The following is a 19379-nucleotide window of genomic DNA, read 5'->3' on the forward strand; positions in this document are numbered from 1 at the left end:
CACATCATGAGTCAAAGTGGTGGAAAAAATAGACTTTAAAATCTAAGAAATTCATCTCGGGCGGGTGGCGCTACACGGGCGGGATCGGATCGGCCGCCCATTCTACGCAGCCCCCGATAGTCAATTCTATTGACTGCAATGGAACTGAATACCAGGCGCTGCGTAGGACGGGCGGCCGATCTGATACCGCCCGTTGCGCGCCTCCGCCCGAGACAAATTTCTAGCCCCGGCGGGCTGGCCAAGTTTATATTTTAGAAGCTTTCCGGGCACCTCACTCAAAACTCAGTCCGAAACAGCACCTTACGGCAAATGGCAACCTTAACTGGTCTTGGCATCAACCCCAAGTCATGACAGTCTGTGGGGATTGTTTATCTACAAGGTACAAATCTTTTAATGACACAAAATTAATCAAACTAGTATTGACTACATGTAAGAAAGCTACAAACATCAATTTAATTCAGTCAACAAAGAGACTCCCGTTTGGGTTTCCTCAAGTAAATTGACTTGGAGAGACAGCAAAAGCTCTGAAACTACTGAGAGCTGGTTTCAGCTCAAACAGCACCCTCTGGTGACCCACCTCCATGTCTACAGCAGCAGGCCAAGACTCTGTTGACTTGGGTTGCTAATAGTAACCAAGTTTTAAAACATTTTCCTCCAAGCTTCAGGTGCTGGCCCTCAGTAGGCCTCGTGATATTGGTATAAAACTGGGGAATGCCTTCAAAGAAGAAAACCTTTGTGAAGAAGAGAACCACCACAAAGCCTCAAGAAACTTCAGAGATTAACAAGCGTCCCCCTGATCCCATTAAACCCGAATCCGTGCCCCCACCTGCTATATGGAGGCAGAAGGTAAGGCTGTTCTTAATCCTCGTCATGTTAAAATGGAGACTCGTTGTCAGAGCTGATCTGAGAATTTTCAGGGGTGCTCAGTGAGTTTGTCATGGTAGTTTCTCTATCTCATGTGCCCCTTTCCTTCTGCTCTACTGTGTGTGTTGCACAGACCCTAAAATGCAGCCCCTGCAATTGTGTGGCTGAGAATAAGCATCTTTATGTTTTTCCTTTTTTTGTTTGCTCAGTATCTTACCTTGCCCTATTTGATTGGTTTCCTACTTTCTTTTCCTCTCCAATTCTTTCCCCTCCCTTCCTCTCCTAACAATGTTACTTCTGAACAGGGTTATGGTTCCGTAGACACCAACCACTGTCTCTTCCTCTGACCCGCCCGCCAACTCTGGCCATTATTCACCTGATCCCCAGCTGAAGGCGATAATAAACAAAATAATAAGAGGTTTAAGATATTGAAAGTTGGCTGTGCTAGTTGTGAAGCTCATCCTGGTTGGTATTAAAGATACACGTGTGTGTGTGTGTGTGTGGGTCTGCGTGTGTGTATATATCTGCGTGTGCGGGGGTATGCCTCTATGTGAGAGAATCTGGCAGTAGTCCACAAGACCCAAGTAATAGGTCTGCTCTACTGCAATACAGTCAGTCAGTGCTCTATATTTTCTAATTACTACTCCTTGATATACCTCATCTCTCTCGTTCTTTTCAGTGGTGACCTGCGCTAGGGACCTTGACTTTTCACCACTCAGAGTGCACTTATGGAAAGCACGAATCCTAAATGTACGAACAATTTCTCAAGTAATTTTGTCTTTTTTATTGAGGCCCCATAATAGTTTTTTATGCCATCCACTCCTGATTCATGTGAGTAGACATGTGACCATTCTTCATTTGCAAGCCTGGACTCAATGTTGGCAGACTACCCAACTGAAAGGGGAGATATTACTCAAAATCTACACCCAAGCACTTCCCAGCAGGAGTCAATGCATAGTGATCAGGAGTGAGAATCCAGACAGGCTTTTCTCCTCCCTATCTCGGGAACACTGACCCCTCTTGTAGCGCCCCTGCTGCTGTTCAGGCCGAGATCAACTAACTCAGCGTGGACCAGGAATGGATGATAAGTCCTTCTCGGCTGTCCGCATCCTAACTCGCAACAAGTCCCGATCAACCATCGCGCCTGTGCTCGCTGACCTACATTGGCTCCTGGCCCACCAATGCCTTGAATTTAAAATCTCTCCATGGCTTCGCCTCCTAATCTCTGTAACCTCCTCCAGCCCCCCAATCCTCCAAGGACTCTGAGTTCCTCCAATTCTGGCCTCTTGTGCATCCTTAACTTCCTTTGCCCCACCATTGGGGGCTATGCCTCCAGCCATGTAAGCCTTAAGCTCTGGAATTCCCTCCCTAAACCTCTCCGCTTCTCTACCTCTCTTTACTCCTTTAAGACACTCCTTAAAACCCTACCTCTTTGACCAAGCTTTTGATCACCTGTCCTAATGTTTCCTTCTTTGGCTCGGTGCCAATTTTTGCCTGATTACACCCCTGCGAAGCACCTTGGGACACTTTACTATGTTAAAGATGCCATATAAATGCAAGTTGTTGCTGTTGTATGGTTCCGTTACACACTAGATGGTGATTTTAGCTGTTGAGCCATTGGGGCACTTTGGAGCTCTATGACCTCTTCAATTTTCTTTCCTCTGCAGCTACTGGCTTTTCTTCAGGACTGGAAAGGTGAACGGCAGAAAATAGCTGAGAGACAGCTGTCTGACAAAATCCATCAGGAACTGACAGCCCAAGACATCAGGGATCTCAGGGTAGTGTTCGACACCACTGACACAAGTAACACAGGGTGAGTGGGACAGGAAACTGTCAATACACCACAGAATTCACAAAAAGCAAATCACTGCAAGTCTGAAACAATACCGAAAATGCTGGAAATCTACAGCAAGTCAGCCAACATCTGTGAAGAGAGAAGGTTAACGTTTTGGGAAGAACTCATCTTCGGGTTTTGTAGTTTAAAAAAATATATACCACAGGGCTTGGTGTGCGAAATGACTGGGCATCTTGCTCTAATTAGAACAGAACAAATACAACAGAGTAGTGTATATTACAAGATATTAAAGCTTGGGGGTGATACGGTAACACTGTCCATGCAAACACTTAGTGTAATGGAGTGAATGGACTGAAGTTATGGTCATGTTCACTTCCTGGTTCCAGCTGCATCGAGTATGGAGATACTGTGTGAGGAGGGGAGGGTGGTGGCAAGGGGAAGGGGAGGGTGGTGGAGAGGGGGAATCAGAGGGAAATGCCCCAGAACAGAGCAAACCCAGGAGCAACCACTTAGCTGAGCCAATATCCTGTTACCTACGTGAGCAGCCAGTGAGAATGGCTGTGTACGTGGACAGCAGTGGTGTCAAGCCAGAAGGATGAAGAAGGAGATAAAATTTGAGCAAAAACACAGCAGTTAGAAAATTCAACAAAAATGAATCTGAAATTTATTCTCTCAGTCACCATATTCCTGGACCCATATGGAGGCCAAGGGTCAAAGGGGCAATAATACCAGGGTAACTAGCAAGAACTGTATTCTTAAGCAGGCAAGCTGTATCCCAAGTGTTCCTTTAACAGCACTACAAGTCCTCTCACCCTGTGGGAGTGGTCATTTCTGCAAATCATGGGGTCTTCATGTTTGTATCCTAACTCGCACCAAGTCCCGTTCACCCATCACCCCTGTCCTCACTGACCTACATTGGCTCCCAGTTGAGCAATGCCTCGATTTTAAAATTCTCACCCTCGTTTTCAAATCCCTCCATGGCCTCGCCCCCTCCCTATCTCTAACCTCTTCAAGCCCTACAATCCTAAGAGATTGCTGTGCTCCTCCAATTTTGGCCTCTTGCGCATCCCCACTTTTAATCGCTCTACCAATGCCTTCAGCTGCCTGGGCCCCAAGCTCTGGAATTTCCTCCCTAAACCTCTCTGCCTCGCTACCTCTCTCTCCTCCTTTAAGACAGTTCTTAAAACCTACCTGATCTGCCCCAATATCACAGAATCACAGAAACCCCACAGTGCAGATAGAGGCCATTTCGGCCCATCGAGCCTGCACCGACACATATCCCACCCGATCCCCGTAACCCCTACACCAACACATATCCCACCCTATCCCCGTAACCCCACATATTTTAATCTCCCTAACACTAATGGTCAATTTATCATGGCCAATCAACCTAACCAGCACATCTTTGGACTGTGGGAGGAAACCGGAGCACCCGGAGGAAACCCACGCAAACATGGGGAGAATGTGCAAACTCCACACAGACAGTCACCCGAGGCCGGATTCGAACCCCGGTCCCTGGCGCTGTGAGGCAACAGTGCTAACCACTATGCCACCATGCTCCTCACATAGCTCGGTGTTAATTTTGTTTGATAACGCTCCTGCAAAGCACCTTGGCACATTTTACTACATTAAAGGCACTATATAAATGCAAGTTGTTTTTGCTAATACAAGACAATTTTTGATAACTTCTAATTAAGCAGCACATATTGAAAACTTACTGCATATAAAGAAACTCATGGGATTTAACTTATTTAGCGCAAGAAAATGCTTCATGTTAATCACCTGTTTTTACTCAGGTATCTTAATCCAAATAAGGTTTATACAGCCATGCGGACCCTGGGATTTAGCGTCAACCATGAGGAACTGAGGAAAACGCGAAGGAATTTGGGGCAGTTGAAAGAGTAAGTGTAGTTATGACTGCCGTATTTCACTGTGACAATCAACACTTCCACCCCAACATGGTTACATTTGATGGCTCACCAACATCAATCGTTTGTCAGCACTCTGCATATCGCACAATCCCTTCAATCCAGCCAGATTGAACCCATTTCCCCTTTACTCTACCCTGTTCCTCAAAGTGTTGACTCTGTGGAGGGAGGGTTTAATGGGCATCAGCAGGTACCCTCACCCACAAACCTATCCTTCATGTGAGATCCCAGATAGACAGCGAGCTGGCCGCGGAGATAATCAGCGACAAGTCCAATCCTGTCCTTCCAGGATGTCCAATGCATGTGGACTTTCCAGCAGATGCCATTACATACCACTCAGGATCAGAAACCTAGCTAATTAACACCCCCCCCCCCCCACTTCATAACCCAGAGATACAGGGGCCAACTACAGTGCCCCACCATCACTTTGTCTAATATGAGCACAGACCATGTGGTAAATCTGGGACCTTCCCAGCCTGCCTGTTCCAGTACCCTATCACATGGCACACACACACTGAGAAAACAGGGAAGCCTATAGCTTCCATTGCTCATGTCTATGATGAATGGTTAACTTGCCTTTGTCTTACTTAAATTACAATTTTTTGTTTTTTGGTGAATTTTTGTGCTGGAACTGAGGCTGTTGGCGAATGGAAAACTTCCCACTTTCTGAATCTTGTGTTTTCCACAGGAATGTGAGCTTCTCGGATTTCCTTCAGATTGTAATGGAGCATCAGGGAGATGCGAGAGACATCTACGAGGAGATTGAACAGGGATTCAGTCTCTTTGACTGCGGTAAGTAATTTTAGGCCAACTTTCAAAAAGCGAGGCAGGAATTATTACTAGGCAACCAGCTCAAGGCACTGTATTGCAGAATGGCAGCAGGACATGAGTCTGCGTTGCTACCCAGTCTCAGCAAGTCCTGGTCGAGGAATGTCCCTTTCTCCAAGCAAAGGAAGTGGAGGTGCAGGTATTAGAGACCAAGCCCTCTTCCTATGTCTCTATTACAGACAACACTGACAGATGTCTCAGAGTAGATCTCACACTCTTATAAAATATGGCTTGGGGTGAAAGAGCAAGGATGAGATCTAAAAAGGGAGAATAAAATAATAAAAATTTGTGTAAGAGGCTATTCCCTCAAAACTTTGCTCAAACTTTGCCAAATCTCTACTTTCTCCTCAGTTGCTCCGGCACAACATTTGTGGCCAAGAGAATGCAAGACCGAGAATCATAGAACTTTACAGCACAGACAGAGGCCACTCATCTCATCCTCCCTGTGCCGGCTCTCAGAGTTATCCATTCAGTCCCATTTCCCTGCCCTTTTCCCCCATACATTCATTTTTTTTCTTTTTCTAATATTTATCCCATTCCCTATCAAAAATTCTGCTACCACCATTGTTTGACAGTGCATTACACGCCCTAACAATCTGCTGCTTAAGAATAAATTCTTCTAACCTATCCCTTTGTCCATACGAACATACGAATTAGGAGCAGGAGCAGGCCACTTGGCCCCTCGAGCCTGCTGCGCCATTCAATAAGATCATGGCTGCTCTGATTACTCCACATTCCCGCCTACTCCCGATAACCTTTCACCCCCTTGCGTATCAAGAATCTATCTACCTCTGCCTTAAAAATATTCAAAGACTCTGCTTCCACCACCCTCTGAGGAAGAGTTCCAGAGACTCACGACCCTTTTGTGAGAAAAAAATTTCTCATCTGTCTTAAATGGGCGACCCCTTATTTTTAAACAGTGACCCCTAGTCCTAGATTCTCCCACAAAATGAAACATCCGCTCCACAGCCACCCTGTCAAGGCCCCTCAGGTGCATAAATTTATGCCCTCTAGTTCCCGACTTGCCTCTTCCAATGTGCAAGGAGTTCAGAGTTCTGGGAGAACCACGCCAGAAAAAGGGGTTGGGGGACATGGTTGAGAAGGCAGATAGGTTGGACCGAGATCAAGGGACAGGCTTGCTCGGTCTAATGGCATTTTGCTGTCCCTAAAAATTCTTACGTCCTTATGAACGAGACTCCCGGAGATTTTCCTTCCTCTGTGACAAGGCTGTTGTCTTTTTGCACAGCAGTAAAAGGGTGGATCAGAATTCAGCGGAGCAGGAGAACAGATTGCACTCCACCCCTCCCTGGTCGTGCATGTTGGTGCATCCCCAGGATTGGCTCCAATCTTTAATTTAAATCAAATGAAATGACAATAGGACCGTCTTTCTTTTTTTTTTATATAAAAGTGACATACGGTGATATATTTGTGCACTGGACTGTTGGTTAGGCCACTCCAGATTTTGATCATGATTCGTATAGTCCATGGAAATCCTTTTGTTCTCTTCAAGCAGTCACTCATACTGTGTTACAGTTCTATGGGAATGCACATTCCCCCAAGTGGCCATTCTTTATATGCAAGCTTCCACAGTATGAGCCAACAGATCATGTGTGCATAACTGAAGCAAACTCTCAACCATCCTGATCTATAGCCTGGAAATTCTTGACTTTTGCCCAGTGGTTGGGAACTTGCTTCCTTTCTAGCCATCCTATGCTCCATGCGAATTCTCTTACCTGGCTGCCTGTTGCTGTTGTGATTTACTTCATTTTACAATTAAAATACAATACAAATCAGGTGTTAATGAAGGAACGTGTGAAATTTCTGATTTCTTTCATCACATGTGCCAAGCTGTCCCATTTCACATGGGCATTAAAGTTCTCACCATCATTTCTACTCTCTCCCTTTCTTCAGGCTTTGTTTCCACCCCTTTTAAGACTGCCCCATTCCTTAAAAAGCCCACTCTTGGACCCCTTTATCCCTACTGATGTGCCTCAATAAATCCGAGACTCAATGTTAACTGAACAAAGCAAGGCTTTTATTAACTTAGAAGGTAACACACAGTGGAGAAGTGTCTCCCATCCAGAGGTCGGCTGTACTGGATGTGAGACACGCTGGGCCTGCTTAAGTAGAGGCCAGGTATGGGCGGAGCCCTACACACAATAAAATACAGGTGAGGAAATGGAACTGAGGTAAGGGAAATGAAACTGAAACTAAACCACAGTCACAATCACACAGAATACAGATGAGTGATGAATGGCATATTTCATCACACCTACAAACCACCGCATTCTATGACCTTTCTCCACAAGGCTCTTGCATGAATGGGCCATTGATATTCAACCATGTGTTCACCTCACCACCACTTCCCGTTTAAGTCCCTCCACAAGAGGCAGCATCTGGTAACTCTGGTGTTTCCAACAAGTCCACGTCACAGACACAGCTCTGCTCAATGTTTGTTCAACCCAAAGCAGAGTTGTGTATTTCTCATTTAGTCGGCCGTGAAGAATATCTTCCAAAACATTATCTACTTACTTCACTACCTCACCCCCTCTGCTGCTAAAACAATCATCCATGCTGCATCAGCTCAAAGATTGATTTTTCCTAATGCTCTCCTTACCAGCTTCTTTGCCTCTAGCCTTCACAAACATTGTTTAATATGACATTCATCACCCTGTCTCCACCAGCTCCCTGTGCCACAGGAAGTTAATCAAAACCTTGGTCTTCATTTTCAGATCTTACTTGGGTAATCTTCTCCAGCTAAAAATCTTTCCTAAATTACAATCAGTGACTACACTACTTAATTGGCTGTAAAGCGCTTGGAGATGTCCCTAGGTCATGAAAGGCGCTATATAAATGCAAGTCTTTCTTTCTCTCTCATAACCTCTGTTCTTCGGACTCAGGGTTGTTGCTTGTGGCTCCAGTGTACCATTGGAGGCCCCTCGCCTTTGGAAATCTCTCCCAAATCCATTGTCTTGCTGCGTCTCTGCTCATCAAATCCTCCTAAAACTTCTCTTCCAACGTACTTTTAGTTTCTCTCCTCCCAAATCAAAAGGCCCTTTATTTTCAGCTCTTTGTCTACCTCTCCATCCTTGTAAAGTGCCGAGAGATTTTCATTTATGTGATGAGGGCTATATGAATGTAAATAGTTATTGTGTAATTCAATATAGAGTTGGCTTTGCCAGCTCTCTATATGCTTTGGATCATTGATCTGGTATTATCAGTTCTCACATTGCCCACAAGGCAAGGCAACACCTAGCAACTCAGTAATCTCCGGAATGATCTTTTATAAAGAAAAAAAAGCTGCTGCCAATCATCTAAAGAGTTGTAATTCTATCCTTCATATTTAACCATTACTAGGTACCTTTTAGAAGATTCCTCATTTGCTGAACTAAATTCAGGCCAGTATTTTCCAGTTTCTCTCCTCCTCATCTCCTAAAGCTGCTGACTCATGGGCATTTCATACAGAGTAGCCGTTCTCCAATCCCTCGCCCAAGCTGCTATCCTCAGTGTGTGAGCCCAGATAGTGAGATCACAGCAGAGACCAATTCTGTCCAGCGCATCTTACCTTATCAAAAGGAAGAGAGCAGGAATGCTTCCTGCAGGCTTTGGGCAAATATGATTACATAGGTCAGCTGATTTGGTGCAGTGTGACATCCCACAAATCTTGACACTTGGGGCAGAATTTTCCAGTGGGGGAGGGGGGTGGTCAGCTGGCACGATTGGTGGCGGGTCAGGTGGGAGAGTGTTTTTTTCCCCTCCAGCGGGTCGGGACCCCGCTGTCAACCTGCCGCCACGTGCCTTTCCCAAATGTTGGGTCTGCCAGTGCTGAGCAGACCAAACACGTAGCAGCAGGGGGAGGGGGGGGGGGGCAGGGGGAGGGGGGAGGGGGGAGGGGTTAATTGAAGTCATCAGCGGCTTGTTTACAGCTACTTAATAATGCTTTCTTCCCAGCTTTTGGATTTTGACAGTTCGCCCACTGGTTTCCCGCTGTGCCTAGACCTGGTCAGTGAAGCGGAGGCGGGAGGTCACTGGCCATTCTTTCAGCTGATGAGTTGACCGCTTCAAATATCAAGTCAGCGCTCCCAGCTGAATCAGATATCTTCCCTTAGCCACGAGCTTCTCTAAACTGCATTTCCACTACAGATTCTTTACACAAGTCTCCATCCAGTCTGACCTTATTACCTCTCCCACCATTGACAGATTGCTCCCGTCATCTCTACTTCACCTGCCATCTATTCCATCAGCATTGGTGCCCTTGAAACTATCTCACCTTGGTCCTCAGAATCCCACCATGATCAGTCCCAACAGCAGCACCAACAACCTTCGCCACAATCACCTGCTGTGTGCGGTTAGTTGGTATGATTGGACTAGGGTGAGGGGTGGCCAGTGAGATAGGGAAGTGATAATATAGATAGAGGGACGAGTGGCAGTGCGAGGTAAGCTGGTGTGAGTAAGGATGTGCAAGAGTAGGGTAGGGAAGGCAGAGTGATGGGGATGTAATGAGTGGCACAGCAGGATGAGGTCAAGTGTGGCAGTAACATTTCGTGATCTACTGAGATCATTGAAAGGCTTGCGCCACTGCAGGCTGGTCCTCCTGATGACATCCCTGCTTGCAATGTGCAACCAGGCTGCGTTGGTCTCCTGGGGCGGTCTCTTCTGCCCATTGGAAGGGAAGAGAATCTCCATGTGCTCGGACGCCCTCCAGGAGCATATGGCCGCCACGGTTGGTAAAATCCAACCTTCTGAAAGAAAGACTTACATTTATATAGCACCTTTCACAACCACCAGATATCTCAATGAAGTACTTTTGAAGTGGAGTCACTGTTGTAATGTGGGAAACGCAGTAGCCAATCTGCACACTGCAAGCTACCACAAACAGCAATGTGAAAATGACCAGATAATGTTTGTGGTTGAGGGAGAAATATTGGCCAGGACAATTCCCCTGCTTTGAAATAATGCCATGGGATCATTTACATCCACCTGAGAGCGCAAACAGGGCCTTGGTTTAACATCTCATCCGAAAGACGGCACCTTAGACAGTGCAGCACTCCCTCAGCACTGCACTGGAGTGTCAGCCTAGCTTTATGTGCGCAAGTCCCTGGAGTGGGACTTGAACCCACAAACTTCTGACTCAGAGGCAAGTGTGCTACCCACTGAGCCACAGCTGGCACTCTGGTTTGTGGTGTGATTTGCTGTCAAGTACCTCAATTTTGCATTAAGAGAGTCCTGGTGGCAGTTTGAGCGGAAATTAGAGCAACAAATTATCTGCTACAACAAATCTCATGTCCTGTCATTTGAACAATACTGCAACTGTGAAAGAACAATGAGAAAAACACAAATCAAAAAGGAGATTTATCAGCTCTTTATGCAAGTGTGCAAATGTGATTACTTGCAGATGGTGATGGAAAGATTACCTTTGACAATCTCAAAGATGCCTGTAAGTCTGCTGGTGTCTACTTCTCACACCAAGATTTACGGGAGATGATCAAAGAAGTGGACACCAACGGTGATGGTACAGTGGACATGGAAGAGTTCATCGATCTCATGCTACAGACAAACTTGTTTTGATTGACCAACTACCTCAGGACATTGTCAGTCTATTAGCAGCGTCATTCCTATCCATATTTTAACCATTTCTCTGTATCTAGTCAAACCTACCTCTTCGTTCTTAATCCACATGAAGGCAGATCAGAAAGAATCATTTTTAAGGAATAGATAAAGACATCAGATCTTACACGGTCATCTGTTTTTGGTTGACATTTTAAAATGTAAAAAAAAAAGTAATTCCCCTTTTCATCCAAGAGTCCCTTTCTAGATGAAAAACACTGCAATGTCCAGATTCATTGTAGATTCCAAAATACTGGAACATGCACTAAATAAAGTGTCAGAAATCTAAGTTTGCTGGGGAGATATGCTCATAGGCTCTCCTGGAAAATAGATTATCGGGATGAATTTCCTTGGGGCTTCTCCCGCTCCACTGCTGTAACTTTGGTAGAAACTTCGTTTACACGCTTAAACGGGTTTCTGCCAAACTTCCACTGACGTTACGATGGCAGAGCAGCAGACGCCCCAAGGAAGTTCCAACATAGGTCCCTTCACTACTTATATTTCCACTTCGAGCTTTCATCTAGAAATGCTTTCCCTCCCCTCCCCCTCCAATATGTGCAAAGGAATATTAGATGCACCCACAGTTTGTTACAAGCCCATGTAACTACTTTTTTTTTCATGTCATAGGCTTATAATCGGGGCTCTTTCTGCATCAGCAGCTTTTTTGGAGCTTGCGTTAGATGCCAACCTAGATGACTGGCAAAACCTAAGAGGTAACTACAGTAGTTTTTAAACTTTTTGTCCCCTGGCGTTTGAACTCTTGCACATAGTGAATAAGTTGCTTGGATCGACTCAGTTTCAGGAGATTATTTCAACAATGGTGGTCAGGAAGAAGTGGTTTTGATGGAGTTAGAAGTAGACAAATGGAAAAAATATTTGGCAGTGGGAAAAAATTGGAAGAACCAAAAAGTGAGGGGGTTAAAAGGATTATACCACCATATAAAATCAATGTATTTTGATTCTTGAGGTTGTGATTCTTGTATTTTCTTGTGCTGGGGGAACTGTTGCTTTGGGATTTAAATACAAGTTATACGTAGACGATTGAAAAGCTGGGTTTGAACATTCACACTACCACTGTGGCATCAGTGCCAAACCATTCTGCTTCACACCGACGCTGCAGTTGCAGGCTACATCTGGAGTCAGAGGCCAACCTGACCCCAGAGCAAAGTGGAGCGAGACTCCTTGCAAAAAGGAATCTCATTCGGCTTCATGTTGGAGTCAATTCAGGTCTTAACACCCGATTTAGACGCCAAAGTTTAGCGTCATTGCAAAGTCGATACTGGTTTGTAGCTATGCCAACCGTGTAATGCAAGTGCACTCTTAGAGTAACACACAAGCTCGACACTAATTGGTCACTGCACTAGACTGCCCTTAACCCAGGAGGTATAACAAGAACTTGTCTGCCTCATCCAGTGATGGGCGTGGCAATGCCAATAAAACATTATCTATGATTTTGTGACCAGCCCTCCCAGAAACTCTGCCAGTATGAGAGGAGATGGAAGAGGAGAATAAATTTGTTACATCTACACGGTGTTCCTGGGTAAGCTCACTGAAACTTGTCTATGATGGGTCAAATGACCGATTGTTTAGAATCATAGACATTTACAGTATAGCAAAGTGCTGACTTAAATCACAAGGATACATGCAGGAACCCGACGCTGGCAAATAGGGGCCATTAAACTCTCCACAATTAAGTAATACTACTTTTACATTATAAAATGAGCCCCAAGAGTGTAATGTATGTACCTTTAAGGGGGAGAACTACTTTTTACAGCTCCTGTATCCTGTAGTACCAGCAGTGACCACACCTGTATATAACCCTGAGTAGTGATCTGTACAGTCAGTTGCAGTTTGAACCCTCATTCAGTAAACACTGTTGATCGTTCCCTGCAGTCTGTTGTCTGATTATTGAAGGACACAACATTAAGATACACGGATATAACATTGGCGATGAAGCAGATTCGAACCTACCTGCAATTCTGCATCACCTCCCAGGGATTCGCTCCTGGAGAACAGTGAAAGGAGGTCGAGTCCAGAAGCACGGGCGTCGACCACGGGCAACCGCCCAGTCATCCAGCGGAGATTTGAGCATTGCAGGGGAGGCTGTCGAGAGCCAGGCTTGGCTTTCCAGTCACGGTGGTCCAGCGAAACAGGCTGGCAACAGGTACTGCGCAGACGCTTCCTGGACAGCAGCGGCTAGAGCCGACCGAGCGGCACAGAAAAAGGCCGAGCAGCGTCGACGGGGGAGAGAGGGCAGAGCGCACAGGGCGCAGCCGGTGTTCAGGACCGAGCGGCGTCAACGGGGAGAGAGGAGAGAGAGAGCAGAGCGCATCCGGTGTTCAAGGGCCGAGCAGCGTCAACGGGGGAAGAGAGGCGCGCAGGAAAACGCGAGGCGCTGCCATTGCCACGAGGACCGCAGAGAGCGGCATCGGCAGCAGCGCAGGAGCAGCGCACGAAACCCACAGGACGTCGCCATTTGCCACAAGGACCGCCGACAGCAGCGTTGGCAGCAGCGCGGGAGACGCCATTTTAAGCCGCAGCGGGGAAGAAAGGAAAGCGCGGGAGACGCCATTTTAAGGCGCAGCGGGGAAGAAAGGAAAGCGCGGGAGATGCCATTTTAAGCCAGTCTAATCACACCCAAAAATGCCGAAGAGTGGCAGTATCACAGCGTTCTACAATGAAGTCAAAGATTGGATGACATATGTCAAACGCATAGAAGTATACTGCAAGGCGAATTAAGTGCCAGATGACAAGAAAGTGCTGGTATTGTTGAATTCAATGGGTGCAAAAACGTATGGCTTACTACGAAACCTAGCAACCCCAGAGAAGCCAGTGGAAAAGGATTTTGAAAACATAGCGTCAATCCTACAGGACCACTTAAACCCCACGCCGCTGCTGATAGCAGAAAGATTTAAGTTTCACAAAAGGAGCCAGCATAAAGATGAAAGTAATGCGGAGTATTTAACGGAACTGCGCAAGCTATCGAAACAGTGCCAGTTTGGAACGGGACTAGCAGATACTTTAAGGGACAAGTTTGTGTGTGGGCTTCAAAGTGAAGGAACCCAGAAACAGCTTCTATCAGAAAAGGATCTTACGCTGGACAAGGCTTTCAGCAATGCAGTATCACACGAAGCAGCAGCATGGGGTGCTGCAGAGATACAACGGAGACCGCAAGAATATGGCACAAATGAAATGTCATACGGAACAGTGAAGTGCTATCGCTGCGGCAGAACAACACATGACCATAATGATTGCTGGTTCAAGGACAAAGTGTGCAGACAGTGTGGAAAAGTAGGACACATAGCAAAAGTCTGCAGGTCAGGAAAGAAAACCAGCAGCAAGAACTCTCCACAGGAGAAGTACAAGAAGGTACATAAGGTGACGGAGAGTAGTTCAGACGAACAGAAGTGTGATACAGACTCCGGAAGCAAGGAGCTGGGTTGTCTGAAACTACATAATGTGATCAAAACGGAGGATCACCAAACTATCTGGGTCACGCTCAAGATAGCAGGAGTCCAAGTGAAAATGGAATTGGACACAGGATCAGCCCTAACAGTCATAAACCGAAGGGACTACAAGCGGTTATTCTCACATATACCCTTGAGAGATACAAAGATTGTCTTGAAGACGTACACGGGGCAAAAAGTCTACCCCAAAGGAAAAATAAGGGTGAATGTTATATACAACAGCAAGGAAACACCAAAAATGGACCTATATGTATTGCCAGATGGAGGACCACCACTACTAGGACGTGAATGGATCCGGAAGATACAGCTAGATTGGCATTCCATACAATCAATGACTGTAGATGCCAAAAAGGATGACGACGTCACACCTGGACGACTGTCAAAAATGCTGATGCACAAGAAGTGTTCCAGCAGGGACTCGGAACACTAAAAGGCATAACAGCGACGATCAAAATAGAGGAAAATGCAAGCCCAAAGTTTAAGGCCAGACCCGTACCTTATGCGATCCGCCCAGCCGTCGAAGCAGAGCTGGAAGGTTTGGAACGTTCAGGAGTACTGTCCAAAGTGGACTGGAGCGAGTGGGCTACACCCATCGTTCCTGTAATGAAGAGGTCATTGAGTAATACGCCTGGGGAACCAAAGAAGGTTCGCATCTGTGGGGAATTTAAGGTGACAGTGAACCCAATCCTTCACACTGTACAATATCCGCTTCTGCGGATTGAAGATATTTTCGCCTCGCTATCTGGAGGGGAACGCTTCACTAAGATTGATCTCGCCCAGGTGTACCTGCAAATGGAGGTAGAAGAAGCCTCGAAACAGTACCCCACGATCAACACTCAAAGGTCTCTACCAATACAACCGGCTGGTGTTCGGGGTAGCATCAGCTCCGGCTATTTGGCAAAGGGCAATGGATCAAGTCCTGCAAGGGATTCCAGGGACCCAGTGTTATTTGGACGACATCCTGGTCACGGGCGAAAATGACAGTGATCACCTCGCCAACCTGGAGCAGGTGCTCACTAGATTGAAGGAATATGGGCTCCGAGCTAATCGCCACAAATGCGAGTTTTTCCAGAAGCAGATCTCGTATTGTGGCCACGTTATTGATGAAGAGGGGTTACATAAGTCCCCTGAAAAGATTGAGGCAGTAGTCAAGGCTCCAGCACCGGAAAATGTGTCACAACTGAGGTCGTTCCTCGGGCTGGTGAACGACTACCATAAGCTCTTGCCGAATTTGTCTACCGTACTACACCCACTGAACACCCTACTGCAAACAGGGGTACCATGGAAGTGGAGTGACGAATGTAAACAAGCTTTCCAGAAGAGCAAAGCATTGATCACATCAAAAGAGGTGTTGGCTCATTTCAACCCAGCACTACCAATTCGGTTGGTGTGTGATACATCACCCTATGGCATTGGAGCGGTACTGTCGCACAAATTCCCGGACGGCTCGGAGAGGCCAGTAGCCTTTGCGTCTCGGTCACTAACCTCAGCCGAGCGCAACTATGCCCAGATTGACAGGGAGGCCCTCAGCCTAGCGTGGGGAGTGAAAAAGTTCAACCACTATCTGCACGGGCAGAAGTTCACCTTGCTGACTGACCACCAACCACTTGTCTCCATCTTTAATCCAAAGAAGGGCGTTCCGGTGATGACTGCGCAACGGCTACAAAGATGGTCCCTTTTTCTAGGGGCGCACCAATATGAAATCGAGTATAAGGGTACGAAACAGAATGGAAACGCTGATGGGCTATCACGCCTGCCACTGCCTACTGCGGAGGAAGCACCAGCAGTGGATCCTGCCGAAATATTTCATTCGACTATAATTGAATGCTTGCCAGTAACTAACGCTGGTATAGAGAAGGAGACCCGAAATGACCCGACACTGTCTCGGGTATATGATTTGACGGTGAAGGGGTGGCCAGCACATGGCGACTCACTGTTGCCAGCATTCTCATCCAGAAGAGAACAGCTGTCAGTATGCCAGGGGACCTTGATGTGTGGATCCCGAGTGGTAATTCCACCCAAGTTAAGGGAGAGAGTGCTCAATGAGCTGCCAATCTATTCTCCTATTCTCTCTTTGCCTCTCATTTTCTTTTTCACTTCCCCTCTGAACTTTCTATATTCAGCCTGGTTCTCACTTGTATTCTCAACCGGACATCTGTCATACACCCCCTTTTTCTGCTTCATCTTACTCTCTATCTCATTCATTATCCAGGGAGCTCTGGCTTTGGCTGCCCTACCTTTCCCCCGTCATAGAAATGTGCCTCGACTGTACCCGAACCACCTCTTTAAAAGGCAGCCCATTGTTCGATTACAGTTCTGCCTGCCAATCTTAGATTCCAATTTACTCGGGCCAGATCCCTTCTCAACCCACTGAAATTGGCCCTTCTCCAATTAAGCATTTTTACTCTAGATTGTTCGCTGTCCATTTCCATAGCTAATCTAAACCTTATGATACTATGATCACTGTTCCCTAAATGTTCTCCTACTGACACTTGCTCCACTTGACCCACCTCATTCCCCAGAACCAGATCCAGCAATGCCTCCTTCCTCATTGGGCCAGAAACGTACTGATCAAGAAACTTCTCCTGAATACACAAGACATTCTTCCCCCTCTCTGCCCTTTACACGATTACTATCCCAGCCTATATTAGGATAGTTGAAGTCCATTATCACTACTCTAGTTCTTGCACCTCTCCAATTTCCCTGATAATTTGTTCCTCTATATCCTTCCCACTAGTTGGTGGCCGAGAGAATACATCTAGTAGTGTAATGGCACCTCTTGTTTCTTAACTCTAACCAAATAGATTCTGTCCTTGACAACACCCCACCCCCCCGGCGACATTTTCTCTCCAGCACCAATATGCTCCTTAATCAATACTGCCACCCCACCTCCTTTCTTTCCTGAACCCCTTATACCCAATCCTGCCCTTTTTTGAGGCAGATCTCCATTATCGCCATGACATCATATTCCCATGTGGCTATTTGCACCTGCAGCTCACCAACCTTATTACCATGATTCGTGCAATTACACACATGCACTGTATCTTCGACCTTCTTGTATTCTCTTAGTCTGACCCCACCTAATACCGTACTATTTCTTACTCTAGTGCTCTGTCCCAATCCTTTGTGCACCTTGCTTCTCCTTTCTAATGCTACATCCTAGTGCCCAGCCCCTGCCAAATTAGGTTAAACCCTCCCCAACAGCATGAGCAAACACCCCCGCCCCACCATGAGGACATCAGTCCCAGCTCTATAGATCCCACCTCCCCCAGAACCGGTCCCAATGTCCCAGGAAGCTAAAGCCCTCCCTCCTGCACCATCTGCTCTATCCTCTTATTTCTATACTTACTAGCTCGTGGCACTGGGAGCAAGAGAGATTTCTATCTTTGAGATCCTGGTTTTTAATCTCTTTCCTAGCTCCCTAAAATCTGCCTGCAGGACCTCATCCCTCTTTCTACCTATGTCGTTGATATGGACCATGACCTCTGGCTGTTCACCCTCCCCACTCAATGACCTGCAGTGCTCAGTGACATCCTTGACCCTGGTACCAGGGAGGCAACACCCCATCCTGGAATCACATCTGCGGCCACAGAAACGCCTGTCTGGTCTCCTAACTATTGCATTTCCTATCACTATTGCTTTCCCGATCTGCCTCCTCCTCCCATGTACAGCTGAGCCACCCATGGACTTGGCTCTGGCTGTACTCGCCAGACAAATCATCGCCCTCACCCGTACTCAGTACGAGAGAGAGAGAGAGAGAGAGAGAGAGAGAGAGAGAGAGAGAGAGAGAGAGAGAGATATGCACACGGGCTTCCTGCACCACCTGCCTGGTCCTGTGTCTGACTGGTGGTCACGCATTCCCTCGCTACCTGCACACTCTTACGCTGCTGGTGACCACCACCTGAAACGTGCTATCCACAAAGGTCTCAGCCTCACGGATGCGTCGCAGTGATGCCAGCTGCTGCTCAAGCTCCAAAACCTGGAGCTCGAGCTCCTCCAGCTGACGACACTTCCTGCATATGTGTTTGTCCAGGACACGAGAAGCATCTTGGAGTTCCCACACGGCACAAGATGTGCATTCCACAGGACTGAGGTGCCCTGCCATGCCGCTATTGAATAGACTATTAACTAACTTAGAAATAAACAAGACTTGAACAAAGAAATCACTAGTTACTCACCCAATTTTTTTTTCTTTCCAGCTCCTTCCCTTGTGCTGACATCACTTACCTCACTCCCCGACGTTCACGCTCCAGGCTCTGGGGCCTACCTTTATCTCTAGCCACTCCTCTCACTCTCTCCTCCTTGCCCCTCTGCTCCAAATTCCACTTCTCCCCAAATTGCAAACTTTAGCACACTTTAGAAGCACTGCATTTCAGATCACGCTGCGTCAGCAGATAGCATTTACTTTTATATACACTTAGAGCCACACCCAATTTACAAGTGTTGGCTCAGTTCCCTGCTCCCTGTGAGTCGCGCCTATTCAAGACAAACACTTACAGCTGACTGACAGGCACTTTGTTAACTACAGTTTAGGTTAAATTCAATGGGGAAAAATTCAGATGCTTTGCGCCTCCCACGAGGGGGACTAACTAGGCGCAAAGCAACTAGCACCTGGGCGCGGCGCCGCCAACGCCTCCTGCGAAATTCAGCGGGAGGTTAGCGGCGGCGGTAGCACCCTGCGGCGCTGCGCCTCCGGCGATGAAATCATCGCCATGTGCAGTGCCCCGACCGCAAATTTGGCTCGCGCCCCCTGACCTACCGCCGGACGCCATGTCCGACAGAGTCACTGACCTTTTTGTGGCTGGGGCGGCAATAATTAAAAGGCAGGTGCTGGGCGGCCATTATTTTTGGACCGCCTGCCAGCACCTGCCCCCTCTTGCCTCCTCCTGC

General features: G+C 46.9%; 2 protein-coding genes across 2 annotated transcripts in view; one reads left to right on the forward strand and one right to left on the reverse strand.

Annotated features, from left to right (window-relative positions):
• The window catches only part of LOC147100515 (somatostatin-2-like), a 64402-nt gene that overhangs the window by 43270 nt on the left and 1753 nt on the right, over positions 1 to 19379 (reverse strand). The window lies entirely within an intron of this gene.
• LOC147100516 (uncharacterized) lies at positions 593 to 11988 on the forward strand. Its single transcript, XM_085966849.1, has 5 exons — positions 593 to 846; positions 2532 to 2677; positions 4456 to 4560; positions 5276 to 5379; positions 10811 to 11988. The coding sequence occupies exons 1-5, from the start codon at positions 712 to 714 to the stop codon at positions 10981 to 10983; spliced, it is 663 nt and encodes a 220-aa protein (XP_085822975.1). The 5' UTR covers positions 593 to 711; the 3' UTR covers positions 10984 to 11988.

Source organism: Somniosus microcephalus, chromosome 25 (genome assembly GCF_052327205.1).
Source record: "Somniosus microcephalus isolate GS21.2 chromosome 25, FLI_Smic_1.0, whole genome shotgun sequence".
Lineage (NCBI taxonomy): Eukaryota > Metazoa > Chordata > Chondrichthyes > Squaliformes > Somniosidae > Somniosus > Somniosus microcephalus.